Here is a 21,902-nt window from a genome sequence, read left to right as displayed (position 1 = left end):
CTGCAGTGAACGCGCTCACAACAGACCCGGAAGAGAAGACAATGCTGAATAAAGTCATAGTTTTTGCTATTTTTGGACCGAAATGTTTTCGATGCTTCAAAAAATTCTAACTGACCCTTTGATGTCACATGGACTACTTTGATAATGTTTTTCTTACCTTTCTGGACATGGACAGTATACCATACACACAGTTTCAATGGAGGGACTGAGAGCTCTCGGACTAAATCTAAAATATATTAAACTGTGTTCCAAAGATAAACGGAGGTCTCACGGGTTTGGAATGACATGAGGGTGAGTTATTAATGTCATAATTTCGATTTTTGTCTGAACTAACCCTTTAAGGAGAGGAGGAAGCATGGCAGGAACAGCTGCTCCACTGTATTACATCTTACAAACTTGCCTACTGAAGAGTAAAGCTGTCATTCAGTTACCCTCTTATGCAAGCTTTGCCTCTCTCTCCCATGTGTAAAAGGCACTTTGCATATGTGTGATGCTTTAAATGCTGCATTGTTAGCAGCCATTGCTTAGCCCCTGTGTGACCTGAGAGCCGTGGGTGTGTTTGATCATGGGGCACAAGTTGTAATGCAACTAAACAGTATTCTTTAAGCCAGCAGAACAGAGGGGATCCACAGAGTCCACAGCTGCCAAGGAATAATTACAATATTGGATGGTCAGCGAACCCCTGGAGAAAAAAGCTGATGACCTTGCAGTTGCGTGTGGGTTTGCCTTCAGCATCACAATTATTAGTGTGCTGTACGTTCCTGAGGAATACGTTTAAGCCTTTCTCTGATCCTGTGTCATTTCTTGCATTGTGTTAGAGGTGTCCATTGAGTACCATTGAGTAGCCCATATGCCCTACCCACTGTGGTCCCACATGACCTTCTGATATATCCCCTGATCTACATTTGACTGATTTGAATTGATTGGCTGAATATAAATGATACAGGAAAAGTCATGTTTATGACTACTGATTTTTATCCTTTTATTGTCAACTATCAGTATTACATACTGGTAAAAAAAATAATAATAATTTATATATATATATATATATATATATATATATATATATATATATATATATATACAGTACAGACCAAAAGTTTGGACACACCTTCTCATTCAAAGAGTTTTCTTTATTTTCATGACTATGAAAATTGTAGATTCACACTGAAGGCATCAAAACTATGAATTAAATTATATATGGAATTATATACATAACAAAAAAGTGTGAAACAACTGAAAATATTTCATATTCTAGGTTCTTCAATCGTTTTGCTTTGATTACTGCTTTGCACACTCTTGGCATTCTCTTGATGAGCTTCAAGAGGTAGTCACCTGAAATGGTCTTCCAACAGTCTTGAAGGACTTCCCCGAGAGATGCTTAGCACTTGTTGGCCCTTTTGTGTTCAGTCTGCGGTCCAGCTCACCCCTAAACCATCTCGATTGGGTTCAGGCCCGGTGACTGTGGAGGCCAGGTCATCTGGCGCAGCACCCCATCACTCTCCTTCTTGGTCAAATAGCCCTTGATGCCTTCAGTGTGACTCTGTCATGACTCATAGTCATGAAAATAAAGAAAATTCTTTGAATGAGAAGGTGTGTCCAATATATATATATATATATATATATATATATATAAAGCGTTAATGCACTGTAAGTCGCTTTGGATAAAAGCATCTGCTAAATGCATAAGTGTAAATGCAAATATTCAGCTTTTTTTTCTTATATACTTCTTTTTTTTTCAACTTGGACTTTTTGGTTAATTTTTAATGTTTTGTTTTATTATTATTATTATTATTATTATTATTATTATTATTATTATTATTGTTGTTGTTTATATATATATATATATATATATATATATATGTATACATGTATATAGATGTTTTTGAATACACAATACACAATAATTTTTACTCCATACAAAGTGATCCATAACTACTTCACACAGAATTACCATATTGTAAAGTACCAGATCTAGTTGACTAGTAGCTGCAACTTGTAATGTCTGGGGTACTTAAGTTTACAAGGTGCAAGTCACAATGTAAGGGAATGATTTTGTGTTGTTTTTAGGTGTGTGTGTTCTTCTCCTCATCTTCAGTCTGCCTGAGATGCTTCAGGGAGTAGATGTGTGCAGAGAGGAAAGTGCCTGTGTAAGCTAAAAGATCCTGGACAGCAGGGCAATGAGAAAATGACAGAAAAAAGAGAGAGAGAGGGGTGGAAAAAAACAACTGCATAAACAAGGCTGAAGTTGGTGTTTGTTCCAGAGAGAAGGTGCAGAAAAGGGGTACTGTCTGTCACAGCCCTCCTTTCTCTTTCCCTCTCTCTCAAACTCCAAAGCATTGAGATTCAGACCTCTGCTTCTCTTCTTTTCTTCCCCTTACTATGTGGATACACTCACACACTTTCACACACACACTCAGAACCAGCAGTGGAGGAGGGAAAAAAAACCCTAGTGCTTGACTTTGGTATAAATTATTGATTTTCATTCCCTTATAAATTTTCCATAGTGCCCCACAGTCTGTGTATGATATGCTGGCTGTATGTTTATGGAAAGAGAGCCATTCTATCACAGAGTGGACTTGCTTAAGCAGAGAAAAAGAAAAAGAAAACATCAGGCAGACAGAGAACGGGGACCACAAACATTGACAGAAGGTTCGTCTTTCCTCCTCTGAGTGAACATGATTGAATATGCTTCTCCTCTACATAAGAAGTACAATCAGATTCAAGCGCATCCGTATTCTTTCACAGATATAGATTTCCTCCTTGACACTAGTTTGTGGTGCAGTCCCTCGGCAGCACGGGTGCCCCGTGACCTGTAACCTGTCGGGTCACAGGAACTGGAAAACAAGGCGCACTTTGACAGCTCAGCGCGCATACCGCCCACCTCTCCCTTTCCCGCTCAAGAGTTTTATAGCAGAACAGCAATCCTCGTCAATTAATTCACACAGCTGTCAGTGAGCTTAGAGGACTCTCTCAACCCCTCCTGTGTTTTCTTCTTTCTCTCTCTACCTCTTTTCCTCTTTCGTGGCATAGATTTTCTGGAGTTTTCCTCAGCCTGACCCTTGGAGGCTGCAGGGCCTGATTAGTCAGATTTAGTGCTGAATCTATTGATCGGAGCCTCCAGGGCAATAACCAAATGGAGCCGGTGCAACAAGTCAATAGCGCTGTTATTGCACCAAACCGATGGCCTGCGCTTCAATCAGTACTGCGGGGGGAGAGCGGCAAGTCATCATGACTGAATTAGTGTCACTCAGAAACCCCCTTTCTCCGAGGCCTCAGTCCATCCCCAGGCACTATTTCCTATGTTTCCTTTCCCTCTCTCTCTGCTTCTCCCTTTCTCCAGTAGCCTGCTCCAGCCCAGGGATGAAATTCTTCTCTGCATTTTGTAAGAGGAAGAGAAGGGTCTGCAATTTTAATGGAATGGCATGGATTATTTAAAGTGACTAAACCCCCTGTTGTAGTGTCAAGTGGAAAGATGTCGGATGACACTATGGTTTCTGAAGCTCTGCTGCAGGAACGTGCAAGAAAGATTCTCCGCAGCATGAGCTGGTGTTCGACTGATGTGCTTGGTGTAGAAACGGACAGTTTAGTTGACAACAGAATGGGTTGAAAAATCATTCATTCTCACACAGGTATTCTTAGTAGTGGTGTTTACTAGCAGGCAAGGATCACTACTTTCAAGTTTGGAAAGTCATGATTAGAGCTTCAGGTGTGATCAAATTACTTTGGTAAGATGGCAAGATGGTGGCGAATAAAAAATGTGCATAAGATGCTTTTTTTTTAGGTTTTTATCCAGTTTTTGAAGGTAGTGTAAGCTGAATTGTAACATCGTATTTTGTACATAAAAAAGCCATTTTAAACCAAATTCAAATAAGCATGAACTACATCTGTCCATTGCTGCTACAATGTTGAACACAATGGATGTCACATACAATCGTACAATTATTAATATATAGCAGTTCAGTTTACAGAACCTACGTAAATTTAATAAAATCCTAAAAAAGCAAAAGCACACTCATCAGTTTGTAGAAGAAGAATGAACGAATTTGAAATTAAGTAATGTGTTAATTTTGTCAGCCATTTTTTTTTAAATGAGTCTTAGTCCTGGTGTCAAATGTTCTTTTTAGTTATTATTGTATTTAGTCATATTTTTGTATGTTTAGTCAAGTTTTAGTCAACTAAGGGCTAGATTTACTAACAGCTTGTGCCAGTCAAACTATCTTTTGGCATTAAAAATAGTACTTTCAGGATTTACTAAAGACGCGCAGTGACGAATTAGTGCACTCTCTCTGTCTACCTTATGAAAACTAGCAAAACAAACAAAAAAGTTATTCCAAATTGCAATAATGATTCTCTATTAAAACAACAGTGGTTAAGTAAGTGCATTTATTCAGCTACTACAGTGGAAAACAATATAGTCGATATGTCATGACAGAACACAGATGGGCTGAATGAATCTTTCATTTAAAATCTCACATGGAGATCGCTGAACTTCATCTTATTTGTTTGTTGGGTTTTCAGATCATCGTCGGTGCTTCTGTAATAAAGAGCGAGTGCATGGTTGCCAGATTGCAAAAATTAAGCAAAATGCCGGACATAAAATTGTTCCTTTTAACTCCAGTTTCCAGGTTTAAATTCTTGTATCTGGCAACCACACATGAAAGCTTGTGTAGTAGAGGCTAGAACAGCAGTTCGCAATAATACTGTCTCCTTTTTTTTTTTTAAACAAAAATAAAAGAGATTTTGGTAAAGTTTTTGTTTTTTAAAATACATTTTAGTCATTGATATTGCATGTTGATATAGTCACAGTTATCTTTTATTGACCTTATTGTCGTCAACAAACATTTAGTTTTAAAATTGTTTATTATTTAACACTATACTGTACTGTATTCAAATCACCAAACTTGTTAATACGAACAAAGTAGGACTATAACAAGTCCCCAGAATGTCAGACAGACTTGGGTTATTCTCTTTTAACTTAGGCTTGTATAACCACAAATCACCCAAAAGCATAATAGTAACCAATTAGCTGCCTCTCTAGCATCATGACACCTCTTTCATTTTCTTCAGAAAATCAAAAAAATTATATAATTTATCTTTACTTTTTTGATCCTTTGCAATCTCCAGATGTTTCAAACTTCTTTCCATCTGTTTTTTTGGATCTCTTCGGTTATTTATTTATTTTTTGTCGACCTTGCAGCAGCATAAGTCAAGGGCTTTGCTTCTCCTATTAATGTTATTTTTCCCCATCTCTCCATTAGTGCAACCTCATCCTCATGCAGTTAGAATCGCCCGAGGATAGAAGTGGGAACACAACAACAGCTTCAAGGCTGAAGTTTGTGTTTATTTGAGATAGAAGGTGCCAGAAATGGTGTCACTGCTCTCCACTCTCCCTCACATTCCCTGCTTTAAACAGCTAGTTCTATAACCACACTTGTGTCATCATTCCAGGTGTCCTTGCTTAGAAATTTGGTGTCACATAATTTGTCTTTCTGAGATGAATCTTGGACACTAAGATGGTCCTCTCCGTGACTCTGCTGACATAGCATGGCAAGGACGGATGAAGCATTGAGCTGATTAAGTGCTGTTTTCTAAAAGCTTTTATCTTCTGGATAGGAATTTGAAAGGCTCCCTCTCAAAAGCATAACCTGCTCTATATACCCTTCAACCCATTTTGATTGTATCCTTGTCTTTTCAAGTTCCTCTCCATCTTTGGCCACACATGATGGTCTCTCCACTCAACACCAAAGACATGGAATGCCATGGTTAAGTCTTTTACATGGTACTTATTTCCTGTAAGTGTGAGTTCACACCGCAGGCCTTTGTCAGGTTTCTTATTGAAACTTATGCTCAGTATCAAATCAGTAGCAATCTGAGATCAAGGCTGCAGAAGCGAGCAAGAGGAAGGTTTTTTTTTTGCCGTTTTGAGTTTTGTGTCATACTCTTAATGTTTATCATATCATTTTGTTGTCAACACACAATCACATTCTGTTCCAAGAGAACTAAGAAACGTGATTATGTTTGCCCACTTGTGTGGATGACACTCTGTGTCAGTTTCATCAACAGCACTCTGTACGCTTCACATTCACACAAAAGCAAATTCTGTATTTCTCAAACTGCATCGAAGTACACACATTTAAAATGTGTTTGCAAAGCATAGAATTCATGTACATGATAAAATTTTAATTAAAAAAAGAAGTCAGTTCGCTATAAATGAGTGCTACAATAATTTTGTAGAAATCAAGCAGAACAGTTAAAATGTCTTATTGAATGGTTGTGTTGACACATTCAAGAATATACTGTATCATAAAATAAACATTTGATTATTACATCCCTGCTCTAAATGGCTGCTTTGCTGCATTACGTGTATCGCTGGTCTTGTAGAGCATAACACGGGTTGAATGGATGTACTAGAGGGAATGGAGATTATTACTTTGGCTTCTGGCTAAACTAAACATGTCGGCATGATGTTATGTAAAGTTGCTTTGAGTAATGCCAAAAAAATTCCCATTTTGGTCTATGAAACTGATATTAAATAGTATAGCATACGTTTCTCTTAGAAATGAGACATTCTCTCTACTGGATCTTTTCAGCTTGATTTTGTTAGTGTAACAAAACACTGAGATGTTACAAACTATTGCCTCAGGTCGGACTCGCCCAGCACAGAACATCCAGAACTTCAACCTTTCTTTCATTTCCTTTTTCCTCTCCTCTCTGTGAAAGTCACCAGCCAACACAGACCACTGATTTATGAGTTCTAATGAGATTTCAATACTGAACAAACAATAAAAATTTATGTGCATCATAGTTTTGGAGGCCCATGCTTCCATGCTAGTATTACACCCTTTCAACAAGCCTGGTAATACAATCCCCAGCTGCTTCCCTCGAGGAATGCAGCCACTTTTTGTGTTGGAAATCTTAGCAGCGCGCCCAAATTGTGTGAAAGTAATTTATCTCGCTTTTATAAATATTGTTGTATTCACAGTCAACATGGAGTATTGCTAAGGGTTCGTTTAACACCGCAAGTAAGTCTCAATTTCCTGCTCGGCCTGGTAGGTCAGAATGTAGGACGTATGAAGTTAAAGACAGTGTGGCTTTACCTGGGCATATTTACCTTATGCTTCTGTAAGCTCTCTAGACAAACAGTTTTTGTCTAGCTAGCAACTAAAATGTAATAGTAATGTGCAGTCACAATGTTAAGATCAGGATTTGTAATGCATTTGCATGTCAAAGATTGCAAAAATTCAACAGCAGGAAGTAGTGATATGTCTCCAAGTACAGATGAAGTCTGTAGCCTGTTGAAACCTTGTTTGCTTGTGGTTTGGTCCATTGAACCTCACCCGTGGCGTGTCCTGTGTTGAGTTCATGGAAAGGTTTGGTCCCGAAGGCTTAATAAAAAAAGCCTACCAGTTTTATGCAATGCTTATACAGTATTATCTGTCAAAGCCTCAAATTCACTGTTATTTCAAATAGGCACATTTACCTGTTCATCGGTTCTGGGAGAACGCAGAGCAGCAGGAATGTGGCAGCCAAGCAAGTTTTTCAGTTTTCTCTGAAATTTCTTGCATTGAGTGCTGGGAAATCAGGATTAGTAGTGGTATGCTGACTGCTGCCTTGGCACCTTTACCCATGACATGGACTCAGACATAATATTTACTGCCTTCTTTTTGGCTGCGGTGGGGCACAGACATGCCCTCCTTGAGAAAGTTCCTGAGATACACAGTAATCCTCTACCTCGTTTTTGACATTAACACCCTCCTTCTAACCAAATATAGAGAAAAGAAAAAAAGGGAAAGGCAAGGATAAGTGAAGAATGATGAAATTGAGAAATTCCTGAGTTTTATAGAATGAGAGAAAGTGGTGGGATGAAGTTAACAAAGCAAGAGTGAAAGAACTGAAAATGTTAGAAGAAGAAAGACATTCTGATGCAAAACATAGTGAGGAGCCTACCTAGACCTCTTAAGCAGCGTCCTAATTGAAATGTAACCCTGTATGTGGGGAACACACTACGCAGAAGAGACTCAACTAATAATTGATTTCAATGGAGTTTGACTTTAGCGTGTTCCTAAGTTTACTATAGAATGCAATACAGAATAAACACAAATATTGGCAAAAATTTTGTATGTCTTGAACAATTTATTTTAATGGATCTCAGTCCTTAAATTAAATTAAATGACAATGAAAATCAATAAGAAATAAATACCTGTAGATTATTATTATTATTATTATTATTACAGTATAAAATACAGTAAAACAGTAATGTTGTGAAGTATTATAATTGTAAAATTACTGTTTAATATGCTGATTTAGTGATCAATGAACATTTATTATTATCCATGTTGAAATGTTTTAGTGAAAAACATTGTTATTTTTATTCAGGATTCTGAATACAAACTTCAAAAGAACCACATTTTTTGAAGACAACTTTTTTGTAACTGTGTCACTTATGCTCAATTTATTGCATCCTTGCTTAATAAAAGTATTATTCAAATTAAATTAATTTAAAATATACATAGGTGGTATATCTCATGCTGGAATGTGCCTACGTTTCTATAAAATACCATCTACGTAGGCAGCTCACTACATTTCGAAACATAAATACAGAGACTGCTACTAAGTTGGCCGAGTGCCAGTTAGAAGAATGATCCTGGGCTACCAGAAAATTAGAGGGAGCAGGAAATCTCATTTGGACACTCCACAACAGCAGGCTACAGCTGCTGGAATCTGTTGCATGTAAAAGAGATTGCATGAAGAAGCGCCAACAAAGCATTTCTCAGTTTCTTTGTCTCAACTTTTTACTTAAATAGCATCTGATTTTAAACTCATCTTCTCTGTCCACCCCCCTCGTTTTACTTCTCACTCTCCATCCCTCCCTTTTTCCTTCTGTAGGGGTCTAAAATCCCAGTCTAGGATTCTAGTCAGATTGTTAGCTGGGCAATAAAAAATACATGAGTATGTGGTGTTCGTTATGTATGTGTGTGTGTGTGTGTGTGTGTGTGTGTGGCTCATAAAGACAGCTTCCCGACACACGAGCTGCTCCAAATGTGCAAGAGCTCGTTTGTCTTTCAGAGTTGGAGTGCTACGAGTTGAACGGGGCCGTGTGATTTGCCAGTCTCTGCCTGTGTGTATGTGTACAATATTCATGGCCGTGTGTTGGTGCTCTCTCTTCAGCAATTCCCTTTATAAACTTTTACACTCGTCTTAGTTTGTTGATCCATGTTAAGAAGCAGACTTATCCATGAGTGGGTTGCAAAAGCGGCTTGTCGTTCCGATGATAGACACGATGACAGAGAGAAAAAGAAATATGGAGTGAAATCATTAGGAAGCATTCACAGTCACAGCACTGGCAACATCTCAAGATTAATCTGTGCTAACCAAAATTCGGCAATAGTCTAACTAAATCGACACAATGTGTGATAGGGCAGTCAGTCCTCACTGATTGGAGCAACTTCACTCCTGAATCTAGCTCCAGATGATAAGAGTAGTGTAGCAAGCTCCACCACCCCATAATCACACTAATAAAACCATATTTAACGGCTCTATTATACACTTCAGCCCTGTTAAAGTAGCCATGGTGTGTGTGGGTGTGTATATGTGTTTCAGAATGCTCTGGAGGGCAAACTGCTGTTTTTCTTTTGGGAATTACATAGTACTGGGGAATTTTTAAGTCAATTACATGCAATTAAATGCAGTTTTGTTTCCCCCTGGCGTTCTTGTGTTTGTGTGTGTTTAATTAAGCCTTGAAAGACTTGTAAAGTTGATCCTGTTTGTGCTCTGCCCATGTACTGCACATGATATACACGTTCTTATTTATTTTAACAGGTTTTTATTAGCCAATTCAGAGACCGATTCTTAGAAGGCAGTGATGAGCAATATGCCTTTTTTTTGTTTTGTTTTTTTACAAATTAAAACTTAAGGCCAGATTTATTAACAGCTTGCACCAGCGCAAACCGTCTTTTGGTGTGAAAATAGTACTAGTGCTGAAAAGGCGTGGACAGTTATTTTTGCGCCTGACCTTATTGAATATGCATTTGTAGGAGTTTCCCTTTCAGACACAAAATTTATGGGAGGAGAGTATTAAAATAAATCCCGCATTTGCCCTGTTTAGTAAATTTTGCCCTTAGTATTTAGCACACTCAGGATCATCATTCTTCAACCTAAAAAAAAAAGAAAGAAAAAGATTTTATATATAATGTATAGTTTAATGTGTATATATAGTGTAATTTTAAGAAAATTATTGAAAATATTGGTAAGATGGTGAGTATATTTGTTTTATATTTATATACTTATTGGCCAATAAATAGCACATTTTTGGCCAATTTATTGGTTTGAGCAATATATCACTGTCATCAAAACATAACTGTAATATAACCGTAAATTTCAAAATCCCCCTTTAGTCCAGTGCTTACTGACAGCTGCTAGTTCCATCACGGTTGCTAATACTGACTCTCTGTACGTCACTCTGAAGGAGACAACAAAGAACTTTATTACATCTAAAGCTCTGAGCCATTGACAGGTAAGGTGGTTTAAAGGCAGCTTTGACATGTACAGTACAGTAAGGCTGCTGAGAAGCCCTGCTAAAACATTTATCTTTGTTAGTGTGTGATCACACACTCCAACACAGGATCCACCATACTGACACACACAGAGCATCTTGTCCATCAGTCAGACCATTAGTGAACACATTGATCCTGCTGACTCTCCTCCCACTTTCACTTCTTTTGTTTCTATCTTGCTCCAGTGAAGTACAATACCTGGTTTGTATGAAGAAAAGAATATACTGACAACCTCACACTGTCATTGATTCTTTTTATCTGCTTGAAAAGAAATTGCACACACAAATGGGTGTAAGTTAATCTCACAAATACGAATAGTGACCAAGAAATAGAACAGAATATGTAGTATTTCTCATACATTATACATCGTGCTATGCTAAATGCTTCAGAATCCTAAAACTTTCAGTTTATTAAAAGGTTTAAATGATTAAAATGGGATTTTCAATATTCTAGACCTTATATGATTGTGGTTTGTTTGTTTGTTTGTTTGTTTGTTTGTTTTGTGTGTGTGTGTGTGTGTGTGTGTGTGTGTGTGTGTGTGTGTGTGTGTGTGTGTGTGTGTGTGTGTGTGTGTGTGTGTGTGTGTGTGTGTGTGTGTGTGTGTGTGTGTGTGTTTGAGAGAGTGTGTGTGAGAGTGTGTGTGGTGCTGGGGGTTTTAGAATGGGGTAAACTTCCGTCACCCACCTCCCCCCACACACCCATGCGTAGAGGTGTACCACTGTCCTCATTATGGCTACTAATAAGGGGAACTGAGAGTATAAGAGAGAGAGAAAAAATGTGGGAAAGAAGGGGAAAAAGGTTTTAAATTTTAATAACGCGGGTACGATTTTGTAAATCTTTCCTGACAGAAAACTCCTCATTATTTTCATCTGTCTCTTGTCTGTCTCTTCTACCTCCTCCACTGATAAATGGGCTTTTCGTTGCTTGAATCTCTCTCTCTCTCACTCTCTCTCTCTCTCTCATTCTCTCTCTCACACACACACACACACACACACAGTCATTCATTCTTTGGCATTGTGCATTTGAGGTTAGACTTATGTTTTTAACCCAATTGACTCAGTTTAATTTTGTCTGCTGGTTTTGGAAGGAGTTATTTTGGCAGTGCTTGCACACATATACTGTAGTGCTCAACTTGTGTGCCTCACAGTGAGAAAGTCACAGTGTACTTAAAGGGATAGTTCACCCAAAAATGAAAATTATGTCATAAATGACTCACCCTCATGCCGTTCCAAACCTGTTCATCTTCGGAACACGGTTTAAGATATTTTATATTTAATCCGAGAGCTCTCAGTCCCTCCATTGAAACTGTGTGTACGGTATACTGTCCATGTCCAGAAAGGTAATAAAAACATCTTCAGAGTAGTCCATGTGACATCAGAGGGTCAGTTAGAATTTGTTGAAGCATCGAAAATAATTTTGGTCCAAAAATAACAAAAACGACGACTTTATTCAGGATTGTCTTCTTTTCCGGATCTGTTGTGAGCGCGTTCAAGTGTAGTGATATCCGGTTCGCGAATGAATAACTTAATGTAACCGGATCTTCTTGAACCAGTTCACCAAATCGAACTGAATCGTTTTAAACGGTTTGCGTCACCAATTACCATTAATCCACAAATGACTTAAGCTGTTAACTTTTTTAATGTGGCTGAGACTCACTCTGAGTTAAAACAAACCAATATCCCAGAGTAATTAATTTACTCAAACAGTACACTGACTGAACTGCTGTGAAGTCCTGCTGACATAACATGATTTTTTTTTTGTGCACTTTATCCAAATTTATTTTAAACTGATTTTCTTTCCAAAAGTTTTGAGAATGGGACAGATGCAGTGTATCATTGTCTTCTCGTGATAAATGTAAAGTTGTAAATATAGTATTGTTTAAAGGTTTGGGGTCAGTAAGATATTTTGATAAGCAAGAAAGCATTTAATTGATCAAACACCTTAGTAAAGAATTTAATGATGTTACAAAACAAGCATCAGAGCAGTCAAAATAAAGAAATGTTTCTTGAGCAGCAAATCAGCATATTAGAATGATTTCTGAAGGATCATGTGACACTGAAGACTGGTATATAATTATGGTAATAATGCTTAAACTTTTTCTTATTATTATTGTAATAGGTTTGTGTAGTATTGTGTGTGTGTGTGTGTGTGTGTGTGTGTACTGTTTTTATTGTTGATCAAAAAATGAGTGAGCATCAGACACTTCTTTCAAAATTATTTACAAAATTACTGACACAAAACTAATTAGTCATTTACTAATAGAAATAAATTACTATAGGCCCAGTGTAATATTAATATTATGTTGCAGTTGTAGTTTTGAGGTCAATTGAATCAAGTCAGTAAAATCACTTACTAAAACTAAACCAAATGTGATCTAGCAGAGTTAACGTTTGGTTCATTAATAAAATCATAAATTAATTTATTCCATCGTGGGAATTTAACGTGAATATTTCTGCGTGGAATCTTACTCTTACCTCTGGCCCAGCTAGATATGATACATTTCTATTATGCTAACAAACCTTTAAAAAGTGTGAATTCTTGAGGTGTTTAATATTTCATATTAGTTGAGCAGGAATATGTGTCTGTTGTTGTATGAAGTTTTAATGTTTTGATTTTTACTCATACGCTACATTGAAGCAAACTTTCTTTTTTTGATTTTACATGTGCATTTTTGAACCTCAGTTTTTTTTTCATCCTAAGCTAAGAGAGAGAAAAGGCGAGCATGTAAGAGAAGGTTTACCCTGAGCTATGAGCTGTGACAGCATGAACTGGTCTCTTCCAGCCTCTGTCATGTGTTTGACAGAGAAGATGGATGCGGTTTGATGGGTCCTGCTCTGTTCTGTCTGGACATGGTTCAGCATGGGATAGAACCACCATCGGACAGGCATCAGATGCAGCCCTTCTCCTGCTCTTGCTGTCTCAGTCTCTGTCCTCCCTTTATATTAATGTAATTCAATCCAGGTGAGACTGGAGGTGGAGGAGCCATAGATTAGCTACAGAACTATCCAATACCCCTTTTTCCACAAACAGGGTGTTGCAGTTCCCAATATAGTCCAGGTGTATCCACCAAAGAAAAGGAAGATCTGAGGTAAAAAAAAAAAAAAAAATTAAATTAAAAATGTAAAAAAAATCCTGAAATTTCAGAGACGGGGGTCAAGTACAGCTTTCAGAATAACAAAATATGTCATTTGAACTGTAAAGAAATATATGTGTATATATATATATATATATATATATATATATATATATATATATATGTATGTATGTATGTATATGTATGTATGTATATATATATATATACATATATATATGTATTCATTTTTTTATTTTTTATATAATACAGTAAAATAATTAAAAGAAAAAACATACTATTTTTATATTATTTTATGTATGTATATATATGTATTCATTTTTTTTTAATATAATACAGTAAAATAATTAAAAGAAAAAACATTCTATTTTTATATTATTTTATGTATGTATATATATATGTATTCATTTTTTATTTTTTATATAATACAGTAAAATAATTAAAAGAAAAAACATACTATTTTTATATTATTTTATGTATGTATATATATATGTATTCATTTTTTTATTTTTTATATAATACAGTAAAATAATTAAAAGAAAAAACATACTATTTTTATATTATTTTATGTATGTATATATATATATATGTATTCATTTTTTTTTTTTATATAATACAGTAAAATAATTAAAAGAAAAAACATACTATTTTTATATTATTTTATGTATGTATATATATATGTATTCATTTTTTTATTTTTTATATAATACAGTAAAATAATTAAAAGAAAAAACATACTATTTTTATTCTAAAGTATTTTTATATATTTGTTTTATATACACTACTGTTAAAGCATCTCTAATTTTAATATAATTATTATTCTTATTAAAATATTATTTCTATTTTAAGGTTATTATAATGTATTTTAATATATTCAATAAATTATATTATTTCTATTTGTATATTATTTAAAAAAGGATTTCTATTATATTATTAATTATATAATTTACAGATATCATACATGTAATCAGAATACTATGAATTGTATTACTTGCAATTGTATTGTGGCTTGTTTGTTTGTGGACAGATTATTTAGTAACAGTCGGTTGCATCATCATTTGGTTTTCAAGTGAGTTAAAATGCAGGCTGGTTCTGAGAGAGGTTAAAAAGTGGTACAAATAGTTCTAGTACTTCTGTTCTTTGAGATTCATTCGTGGTTATTTTTAGTTGTGGTTGAAAGGGACTGCCACAGGGGAAGATTTTAAAGTTTACAGACAAAAGTTCCCTTGCATCAATGACTATATGAGCTCTCACACACGACAGCATGAAAAATGTGTTCCTCAAATTATAACGAATCTCTGTGAAAAGATTCATGCACTTTCCAGTGTGTTTTTTAGAGTGTAAGACTGGGCTGTTGAAGTGAGCGAAGCATGGCCCCCGTCTCTGTGATGACGGGGCCACTCACTCACTCTTGCTCTCCCTCTGTGTCTGGATGCGGGGCTGCCCGGGGCCTCTCCGCCCACCCTCAAGGGCCTGTCAGTGCAGCCTCACCAAAGGCAGATTAATCTACATTACTGCTAACAGCTCAGCCTGGCCCCTGAACCACTCACCAACACACACACACACACACACACACACACACTGTTTTTAATATCTTTCACTTCAGTCAAAAATCTACAGCTGAGCCTTTGGTCAGAAAATTAAGGTTTAGTCGAAGTTGATTTATGAGTTAAAAGTTTTTTTTTCAATTTTTTTTTTCTTGTAAATCTGTACAGAATAAAGCACTATGCCTCAAGAGGTTGTGTTAACATACCTTAAGAAAGTTACAAAAAAAACGTTTTACCATGGTAAAATCACTGTGAGAGCTTCAATTGCTAAATGCTTTCATTGCAACAATATTAATGTTCATCAAAAGTTAAATTAATTAATAAAAAACATTAGAGCATTAATGTAGTAGCCAATTAAAATTTAGAATCTCTTTTATAATCAAGTGCAGTGAGATCACGAGATAGTGAGTCAGCTTCACCATTGTTGAATTTTTTTGTAATGTTTTTGAAAGAAGTTTCTTATGCTCACCAAGGCTGCATGTGTTTGATAAAAAAATACAGTAAAAACTGATACTTATTTTTCTTCAGGGTTCTTTGATGAATAGAATATTCAAAAGAACAGCATTCATTTGAAATGGCAATCTTTTGCAACATTATAAATGTCTTTACTGCCACTTTAGGTCAATGTAATACGTCCTTGCAGAAAGAAAGCTTTAAATTATTTTTTTTTTTTAAATCTTAGTGACCCTTGTGAAGAGTGCTGTACTTTATCTCAATATTGATTGACAGTAAGTGGCAAAACCGTAAGGTTCACATGATCTTGACATAATTTACCTCCAGTAGTGTTGAGCACAGAATCAGTCGTACCATCCTGTAACACACATTCTTTATACAGACCCAAGAATTCCCATTCGTCCCTCTCCCACAGCTGTTTCCTGTCCCTTTGGGCACCAGCACATCTCTGAACATCATGAACAGTCTGTCCTCTTGTTTGGAGTTTGTTTATGTGTGTGTGTGTGGCCAGTGTAAGTAATGTTACTTAAAGAGACGTGGGAGATCTGGCCTTGCTAAACATGCTCTGATGAATGTCTTTCTCCAAGCATGCACTCCCAATTATGAATTATGCCAGCCCAGCGTCCAATCAGAACACACCTTTTGTCAATGCAGTGGAAAAGCCTCTGATAGCTTATCTTAACAAAATGAACATCTCAGAGCATGAATACTTGTCAGTTTTGAGCAGCAGCATTGAGGTGTGTATTGTAATTCCATTTTGCTATCTTCACATTGCATCTCTATATGCATAGATGTGTGTGCAGGATGCGGCGGAGTGCTGCTCGGCTGCAGTGGTGATGAATGGGTGTGTGTGAATTATTTATCTCCTGCTTATAGGAGTGGACAGTGGTCCTGCTCTCTCCACGTCAACACATGGGATAATTCTGTCATTTATCAGGAATTGCACAGGAGACAGAAACTCGCCCCGAGAGATCATCCCAGGGTCTCAACCCTACAACTCCTGGCCTCACTGTACAACTTTGTACTACTTTGCCACTTTTCGAACAGTTTGTTTGGCTACTTTTGGTACTTTTCTGTTGAGACGAACAGAATTACTTTAGCTGCATTTCCATTACCCTTCAAATTGCGGAAATTTAAATTGCGAATTGAAAATATACCTAATGAAAACATACATTTAGAAAAACTCACATATATCAGCAAAGAGTTTTTGAGTGCAGTTGCTGTGATATATGTAAACCTACCAAAATCCGTCGCCATGACTTATCGCGAGAGGAAAAATTTGCGTTTTAGTCGCATAACATCAGTTAATGGAATTGCATTATGAAAGTTTTTTATCGACATTTATAAAATATATTTGGCACAAACCTGAAAAAACACAAACATATTAAGCAGCACAACTTTTTTTTACATTAATAATAATAAGAAATACCACCAAATCAGCATATTAGAATGATTTCTGAAGGATCATGCGATGCAGAAGATGGGAGTAAATTCAGCTTTGCCATCACAGTAATACATTTCATTTTAAAACTATATTAATATAGAAAAGTTATTTAAGCTTTGCTGAGGACAAGAGACTTACTATATGTAATATGCATATCTGTTAATGTGTAGACCTCAGGAAGAAATAAATGTCCACAATAAGATTTCAAATACTGTCCAATATGAAAATTCCGAGCCAATATATAGTAAACTTTTTGCTGAAATCACAATTATTCACCATAACATATAGTAAAATAAAATACAGTTGGTGTGTAGAATTTAGGGAATGACTGAATGAATCTTTTAAGTACTGTAGGCACAAATTGCCTTTTTGGTTTGGTCATGTGACAGTAGGAAAGTGGGTTTTATGGAGAATTCCATCAGTAAAGATGTAAAATTTATTAGCTGGAGGAATGCCACAAGCCACACTTTTTGCTTTTCAGAGAAAAGTAAATGCTTTAAGCGTGTCTGTAGACAGATGGAGAGGAAAAAGGCAAAGTTGTCACACCGTGTGACATGTTTTGCACGAAAGCCTGTTTGTTATTTTTATTTTATTTTTTTAAAAGACAGATCTGACTGAAGTGAAATGTGTTTATCAAGTTGAGTCAGGAAAAATAAATTTTTTGGTGCAGGGTATGTACTCGATCACATGCATGCCTATTTTGTGTGAATATGTTAATTCGATAGTTTTTACTATTGTCCAATTAATGTACTTAAAACGAAATCTCTTTCTCTTGTCTTCTCTTTTCTCCACCTGTCCCTCTCCTCACCCACAGGATCATTCAGAATCGTGTCCTGGTCTTCATCCTGGGTGCCATCCTCCTCCTCACCATCGTCTTGGCCATCTATTTTAATTTGCGAGGGCACTGATCTCCACTGACTGGCCCTATGCGTGCATGTGTGAGTGTGTACAAGCGTGTGTGTAAGATTAATAGTGACAAAAGTGTTGGGCTGGAGTAATTAGGACAAATTGTTCACATGAATCATTCCTGGTGGGCAGTGACAGGGGGCCTCTCCTCGCTGCTCTCGAGCGGAGCGGGACCGTTCTCACCCTCTCTCCCCTTATATTTATGCTGCGTCTATTACTTTTAAAACTTACTGACCCCTAGACAAACCCAACACGGATGTGTGGACAAGAGGACAATGATGAGAACATCAGTTGGATGAAGAACGTGAAGACGAACATCAACGTATGTCATAACCTGCAGTTTAATGTTTAGTTTTCTTTTTCTCTAAAGCCAGTAGTAAAATCCCATCCATCAGGTGTATGTGTGTGTGTGTGAGCTGTACACAAGGCAAGGCCCACGGTGCAGTACCATTTAGCACATGGTGCAGAATCACACACTACACACAGCCCAAAGGTCACGCGCCCGTCTCTCAGTCCCCCTTCATCCAGGATTAGTAGCTTCTCATGCTGTTCCTCTAAGGTCAGCAAAGACCTTGCATGTGTTTAGTTAAACCAGCAGGACTGCTTTGAACAAGAAAACATCCATGTCCACTTTTACCTTTACTAATCAAATCTGACAGCATGATAGTAACTGTAGTCAGTCGTACTAATAAGAAATGTTTCTTGTATTTATTTGTCGTTTCAGATGAATTGTGATGTATTATTATGTTTAATTTTTTTGCTGTAACTTTCTTTCGATTTATCTGGAATTTGTTTTAGCCATTATTACTTGACATTAAAATGATATCAATTGTCTCTACTGTACAATGCTGTTGCAAATGTGCTTTATTGTTCCTATAGGGGGACCAACTAGCAAGCTTCAATATGGATATAAACAAAATTTGTGAGTCTGCTCCAGGCTTTCACCTGGTGTTTGAGTATTAGTCTATAAGAGAGAAGGTAGCAATGACTAATGTACTAATAGTACAATTAATTTCTGTTAGTTTATCTGATTTTTATGTTAGGAATCCTTTGTGTTTTTTTTATATATTTATGTGTTTGTTGCCATGCACTTTTGCTCAATTCCAAAACCCAGTGAGTTGTTTTGCTATCTAATGCATATGTAGGCAGTTGGCATGTAAGACAGCTGAAATTAAACCTTGTAAATGACTGATTCAGAACCCTCTATAGCAGGGATAGGCAACTCCGGTCCTGGAGGGCCACTATCCTGCAGAGTTTAGCTCCAACCCTAATTAAACACACCTGAACAAGGCAATCAGTTTTTTCGGGATTACTAGATAGATACAGGCAGGTGAGTTTTTATGAGGGCTGAAACTAAACTCTGCAGGATAGTGGCCCTCCAGGACTAGAGTTGCCTCTCCCTGCTGTATAGTCAGCAAACTTGAACACACAGGAAACCAACTACACAATCGGATTAAAAAGAAGTGGTAGCAGTGTAAAAATAGCAGTGTGTTAAAGGGATAGTTAACCCAAATGTTAAAAAAATGCTGTAATTAATTACTCAAAACCCATGAAACCTTCATTCATTTTTGGGAACACAAATTAAGATATTTTCGATGCAATCCGAGAGCTTTCTGACTCTGTATAGACCGCAACACAACTACCATGATCAAGATCCAAAAAGGTGAAGACACAAAAAAGAAGATATTGTTGAATAAAGTCAATATTTTTGTTCTCTTTGTTCACAAAAAGATCGCTCGTAGCTTCATAAAATTAAGATTGAACCACTGATGACACATGGACTGTTTTAACGATGTCCTTACTACCTTTCTAGGCCTTGAAAGTTTCAGTTGCTTTGCTCTATATGCAGAGTGAAAAAGCTCTCGGATTTCACCAAAAACATCTTAATTTGTGTTCCAAAGATGAATGTTTTAAGGGTTTAAAAAGACATGAGGGTGAGTAAATAATGACAGAATTTTCATTTTTGGGTGAACTATCCCTTTCTGCATGAAGGTAAATAATATTTAGTGTTAGCAAATCAGTTATATTTATAATCAATGTTTTATTTTATTTGTCATCTTGGATGTTTTTCTTTTACATATAAAGGTAAACTGCTAATGTGTGGCTAAGCTAACAATGTTTTAAACAGTCAAATAATTGATTTTAGTGATTCAGTTATATTTACCATAAACATTTCATTTTGTTTGCCATTTCATTATAAGCATGTTGCTAAGCTAATGGCAATGTGTCAAGCATAAAGGCTGATAATCAAGCCATGCTAGTGAATCGAGTTAGCTATTAGCATGTTGCTAAACTAATTACACAGTATTATAATAAGCATACATTTTTCTAGCTTTTTTCATACAGAGTTGGCACAGTGCATCCTGCAATTTCTTTTTTTTTCATAGAAGTATATATGCAATGTTGTTTTAAAATTTATTCAATTGAAGGAATCTTGAAGATAGCTTATTATTAGGCCCCTCAGTCTTCACATATAGAGAGTGTGCCTACTGTATATGCTGCTTACGTAGGTGACTCACTAGGTTTTGGAACACACTGCTGATTAGCACACCACCGCTTCTCTTCCCAACACCCTACGCTCAACACCCCTTCCACACGGGACGCATGCGCACACCTCGGCCGGTCGAGGTGCCTGACGGACGGATGGACGGACAGACAGACAGACAGCATTTGATATTCTGTTTCAGGCCGGGTGGATTGTCTTATTTTGGAAGCAGCCTGGTGGGGGGTTTTCTCTGCCTCTGCTTCACAGCTACAGCTTCAAAGCGCCAAATTAATGGCCAACAAAATACTGCATCTCCGTGTGTCCCATGTGGGGCCAACCTATTGCGAGTTATCATTAAGTTGAGGAAGCAAGAGAAAGGATGAGGGGGAGCTGAATCCTGCCAGTTTAACAAACCTCATCAGATAATAACCTCTGTGATTGGGTTTTGCATCAAACGGTGGAGAGAAAGAGCGTGTGCATTTAAGTACGATAGCAATGAGATTTGTTTGTCCTTATTTTGTGTGCGGGGGACGAGCAAGCGCGTTCTATTCCCGCACCTGCACGTGTGTTTGCGAGACATCAGTCGGCTGTGCGTGTAATGACTTGGATGTGTGTCGGTGTGTTTTGCTGGCTCAGTCTGTCTCTGTGTGTGTGTGCGCGCGTTATCTGTCTCTCACTCTCTCTCTCTCTTTCTCTCTACTCAGGCCTGTCAGATCCTCTCAGCAGTGTGTGGCTGGTGGAAAAGCAGCGTGGCTGCGGCTCTATTTGAAGTTGTAATGGTGTCAAAAAGTCAGAGCTGACTGACAGCCGTCAGTCCCACTGGGGCTCATTAAATCATAACAACTTGACAAGGAAATAATTGAGTACTGACGATAAGTTGGGGCCCATTTAGATGTTTTTATTTTCTTTCTTTTTTAGTTGTGGCTATTATGTTCATTAAGAAATTGCATTAAACAACCATTGGGGGGGCTAATGATTTGTTTATATCCCCTTTTTTATTATTTAAACATTAGGTGTGTCACGTGACACCTTCGGCAGGCTGGTGGAATCATCAGCTGCATCTATTTTCTCTCTTCATTTTTTTCTTTTCTTTTTTGCTCTTCCTTTCTTTTTATCCTTCTTTTTCACCCTCTATGCCTCCCTGTCTCCTTCCCTCCTTTCTCTCTCTCTCTTAGCAGCGGGTGCCTTTGGAATATGAAATAGATTATTCATTACCCTCTTCTCTGTAGCTGATTTGGTTTGCGTGTAGTGTCTTCTATGTGAGGAGGATGAAAACTTGTCAAAAATGGGTTGTATCTTATTCCGAGGGGCAACAATAGTGGCAGTTACAGACACACTTTAATATTTCATTATGCCTGACGTTAACCCTGCTAAGTGACTTCGGCTAGCAGGCCTTTAGTGAGAAAGAGACTCTGATTAG

The 21,902-nt window shown here is 36.9% G+C and overlaps 1 protein-coding gene across 5 annotated transcripts in view; it reads left to right on the top strand.

Moving 5' to 3' along the window:
• The window catches only part of vti1a (vesicle transport through interaction with t-SNAREs 1A), a 125,542-nt gene extending 106,699 nt beyond the window's left edge, over nucleotides 1-18,843 (top strand). For all 5 annotated transcript variants that reach the window (XM_059532540.1, XM_059532541.1, XM_059532537.1 and 2 more), the window contains one exon: nucleotides 17,906-18,843. In XM_059532540.1, coding sequence (XP_059388523.1) covers nucleotides 17,906-17,999 — 94 coding nt within the window. In that variant the 3' untranslated portion in view covers nucleotides 18,000-18,843. The remainder of the gene's footprint in view (nucleotides 1-17,905) is intronic.
• Nucleotides 18,844-21,902: the final 3,059 nt, after the last annotated feature.

The sequence above is a fragment of the Carassius carassius genome, chromosome 40, assembly GCF_963082965.1.
Source record: "Carassius carassius chromosome 40, fCarCar2.1, whole genome shotgun sequence".
Classification (NCBI taxonomy): domain Eukaryota; kingdom Metazoa; phylum Chordata; class Actinopteri; order Cypriniformes; family Cyprinidae; genus Carassius; species Carassius carassius.
This window is presented reverse-complemented; position numbering and strand designations above follow the sequence as displayed.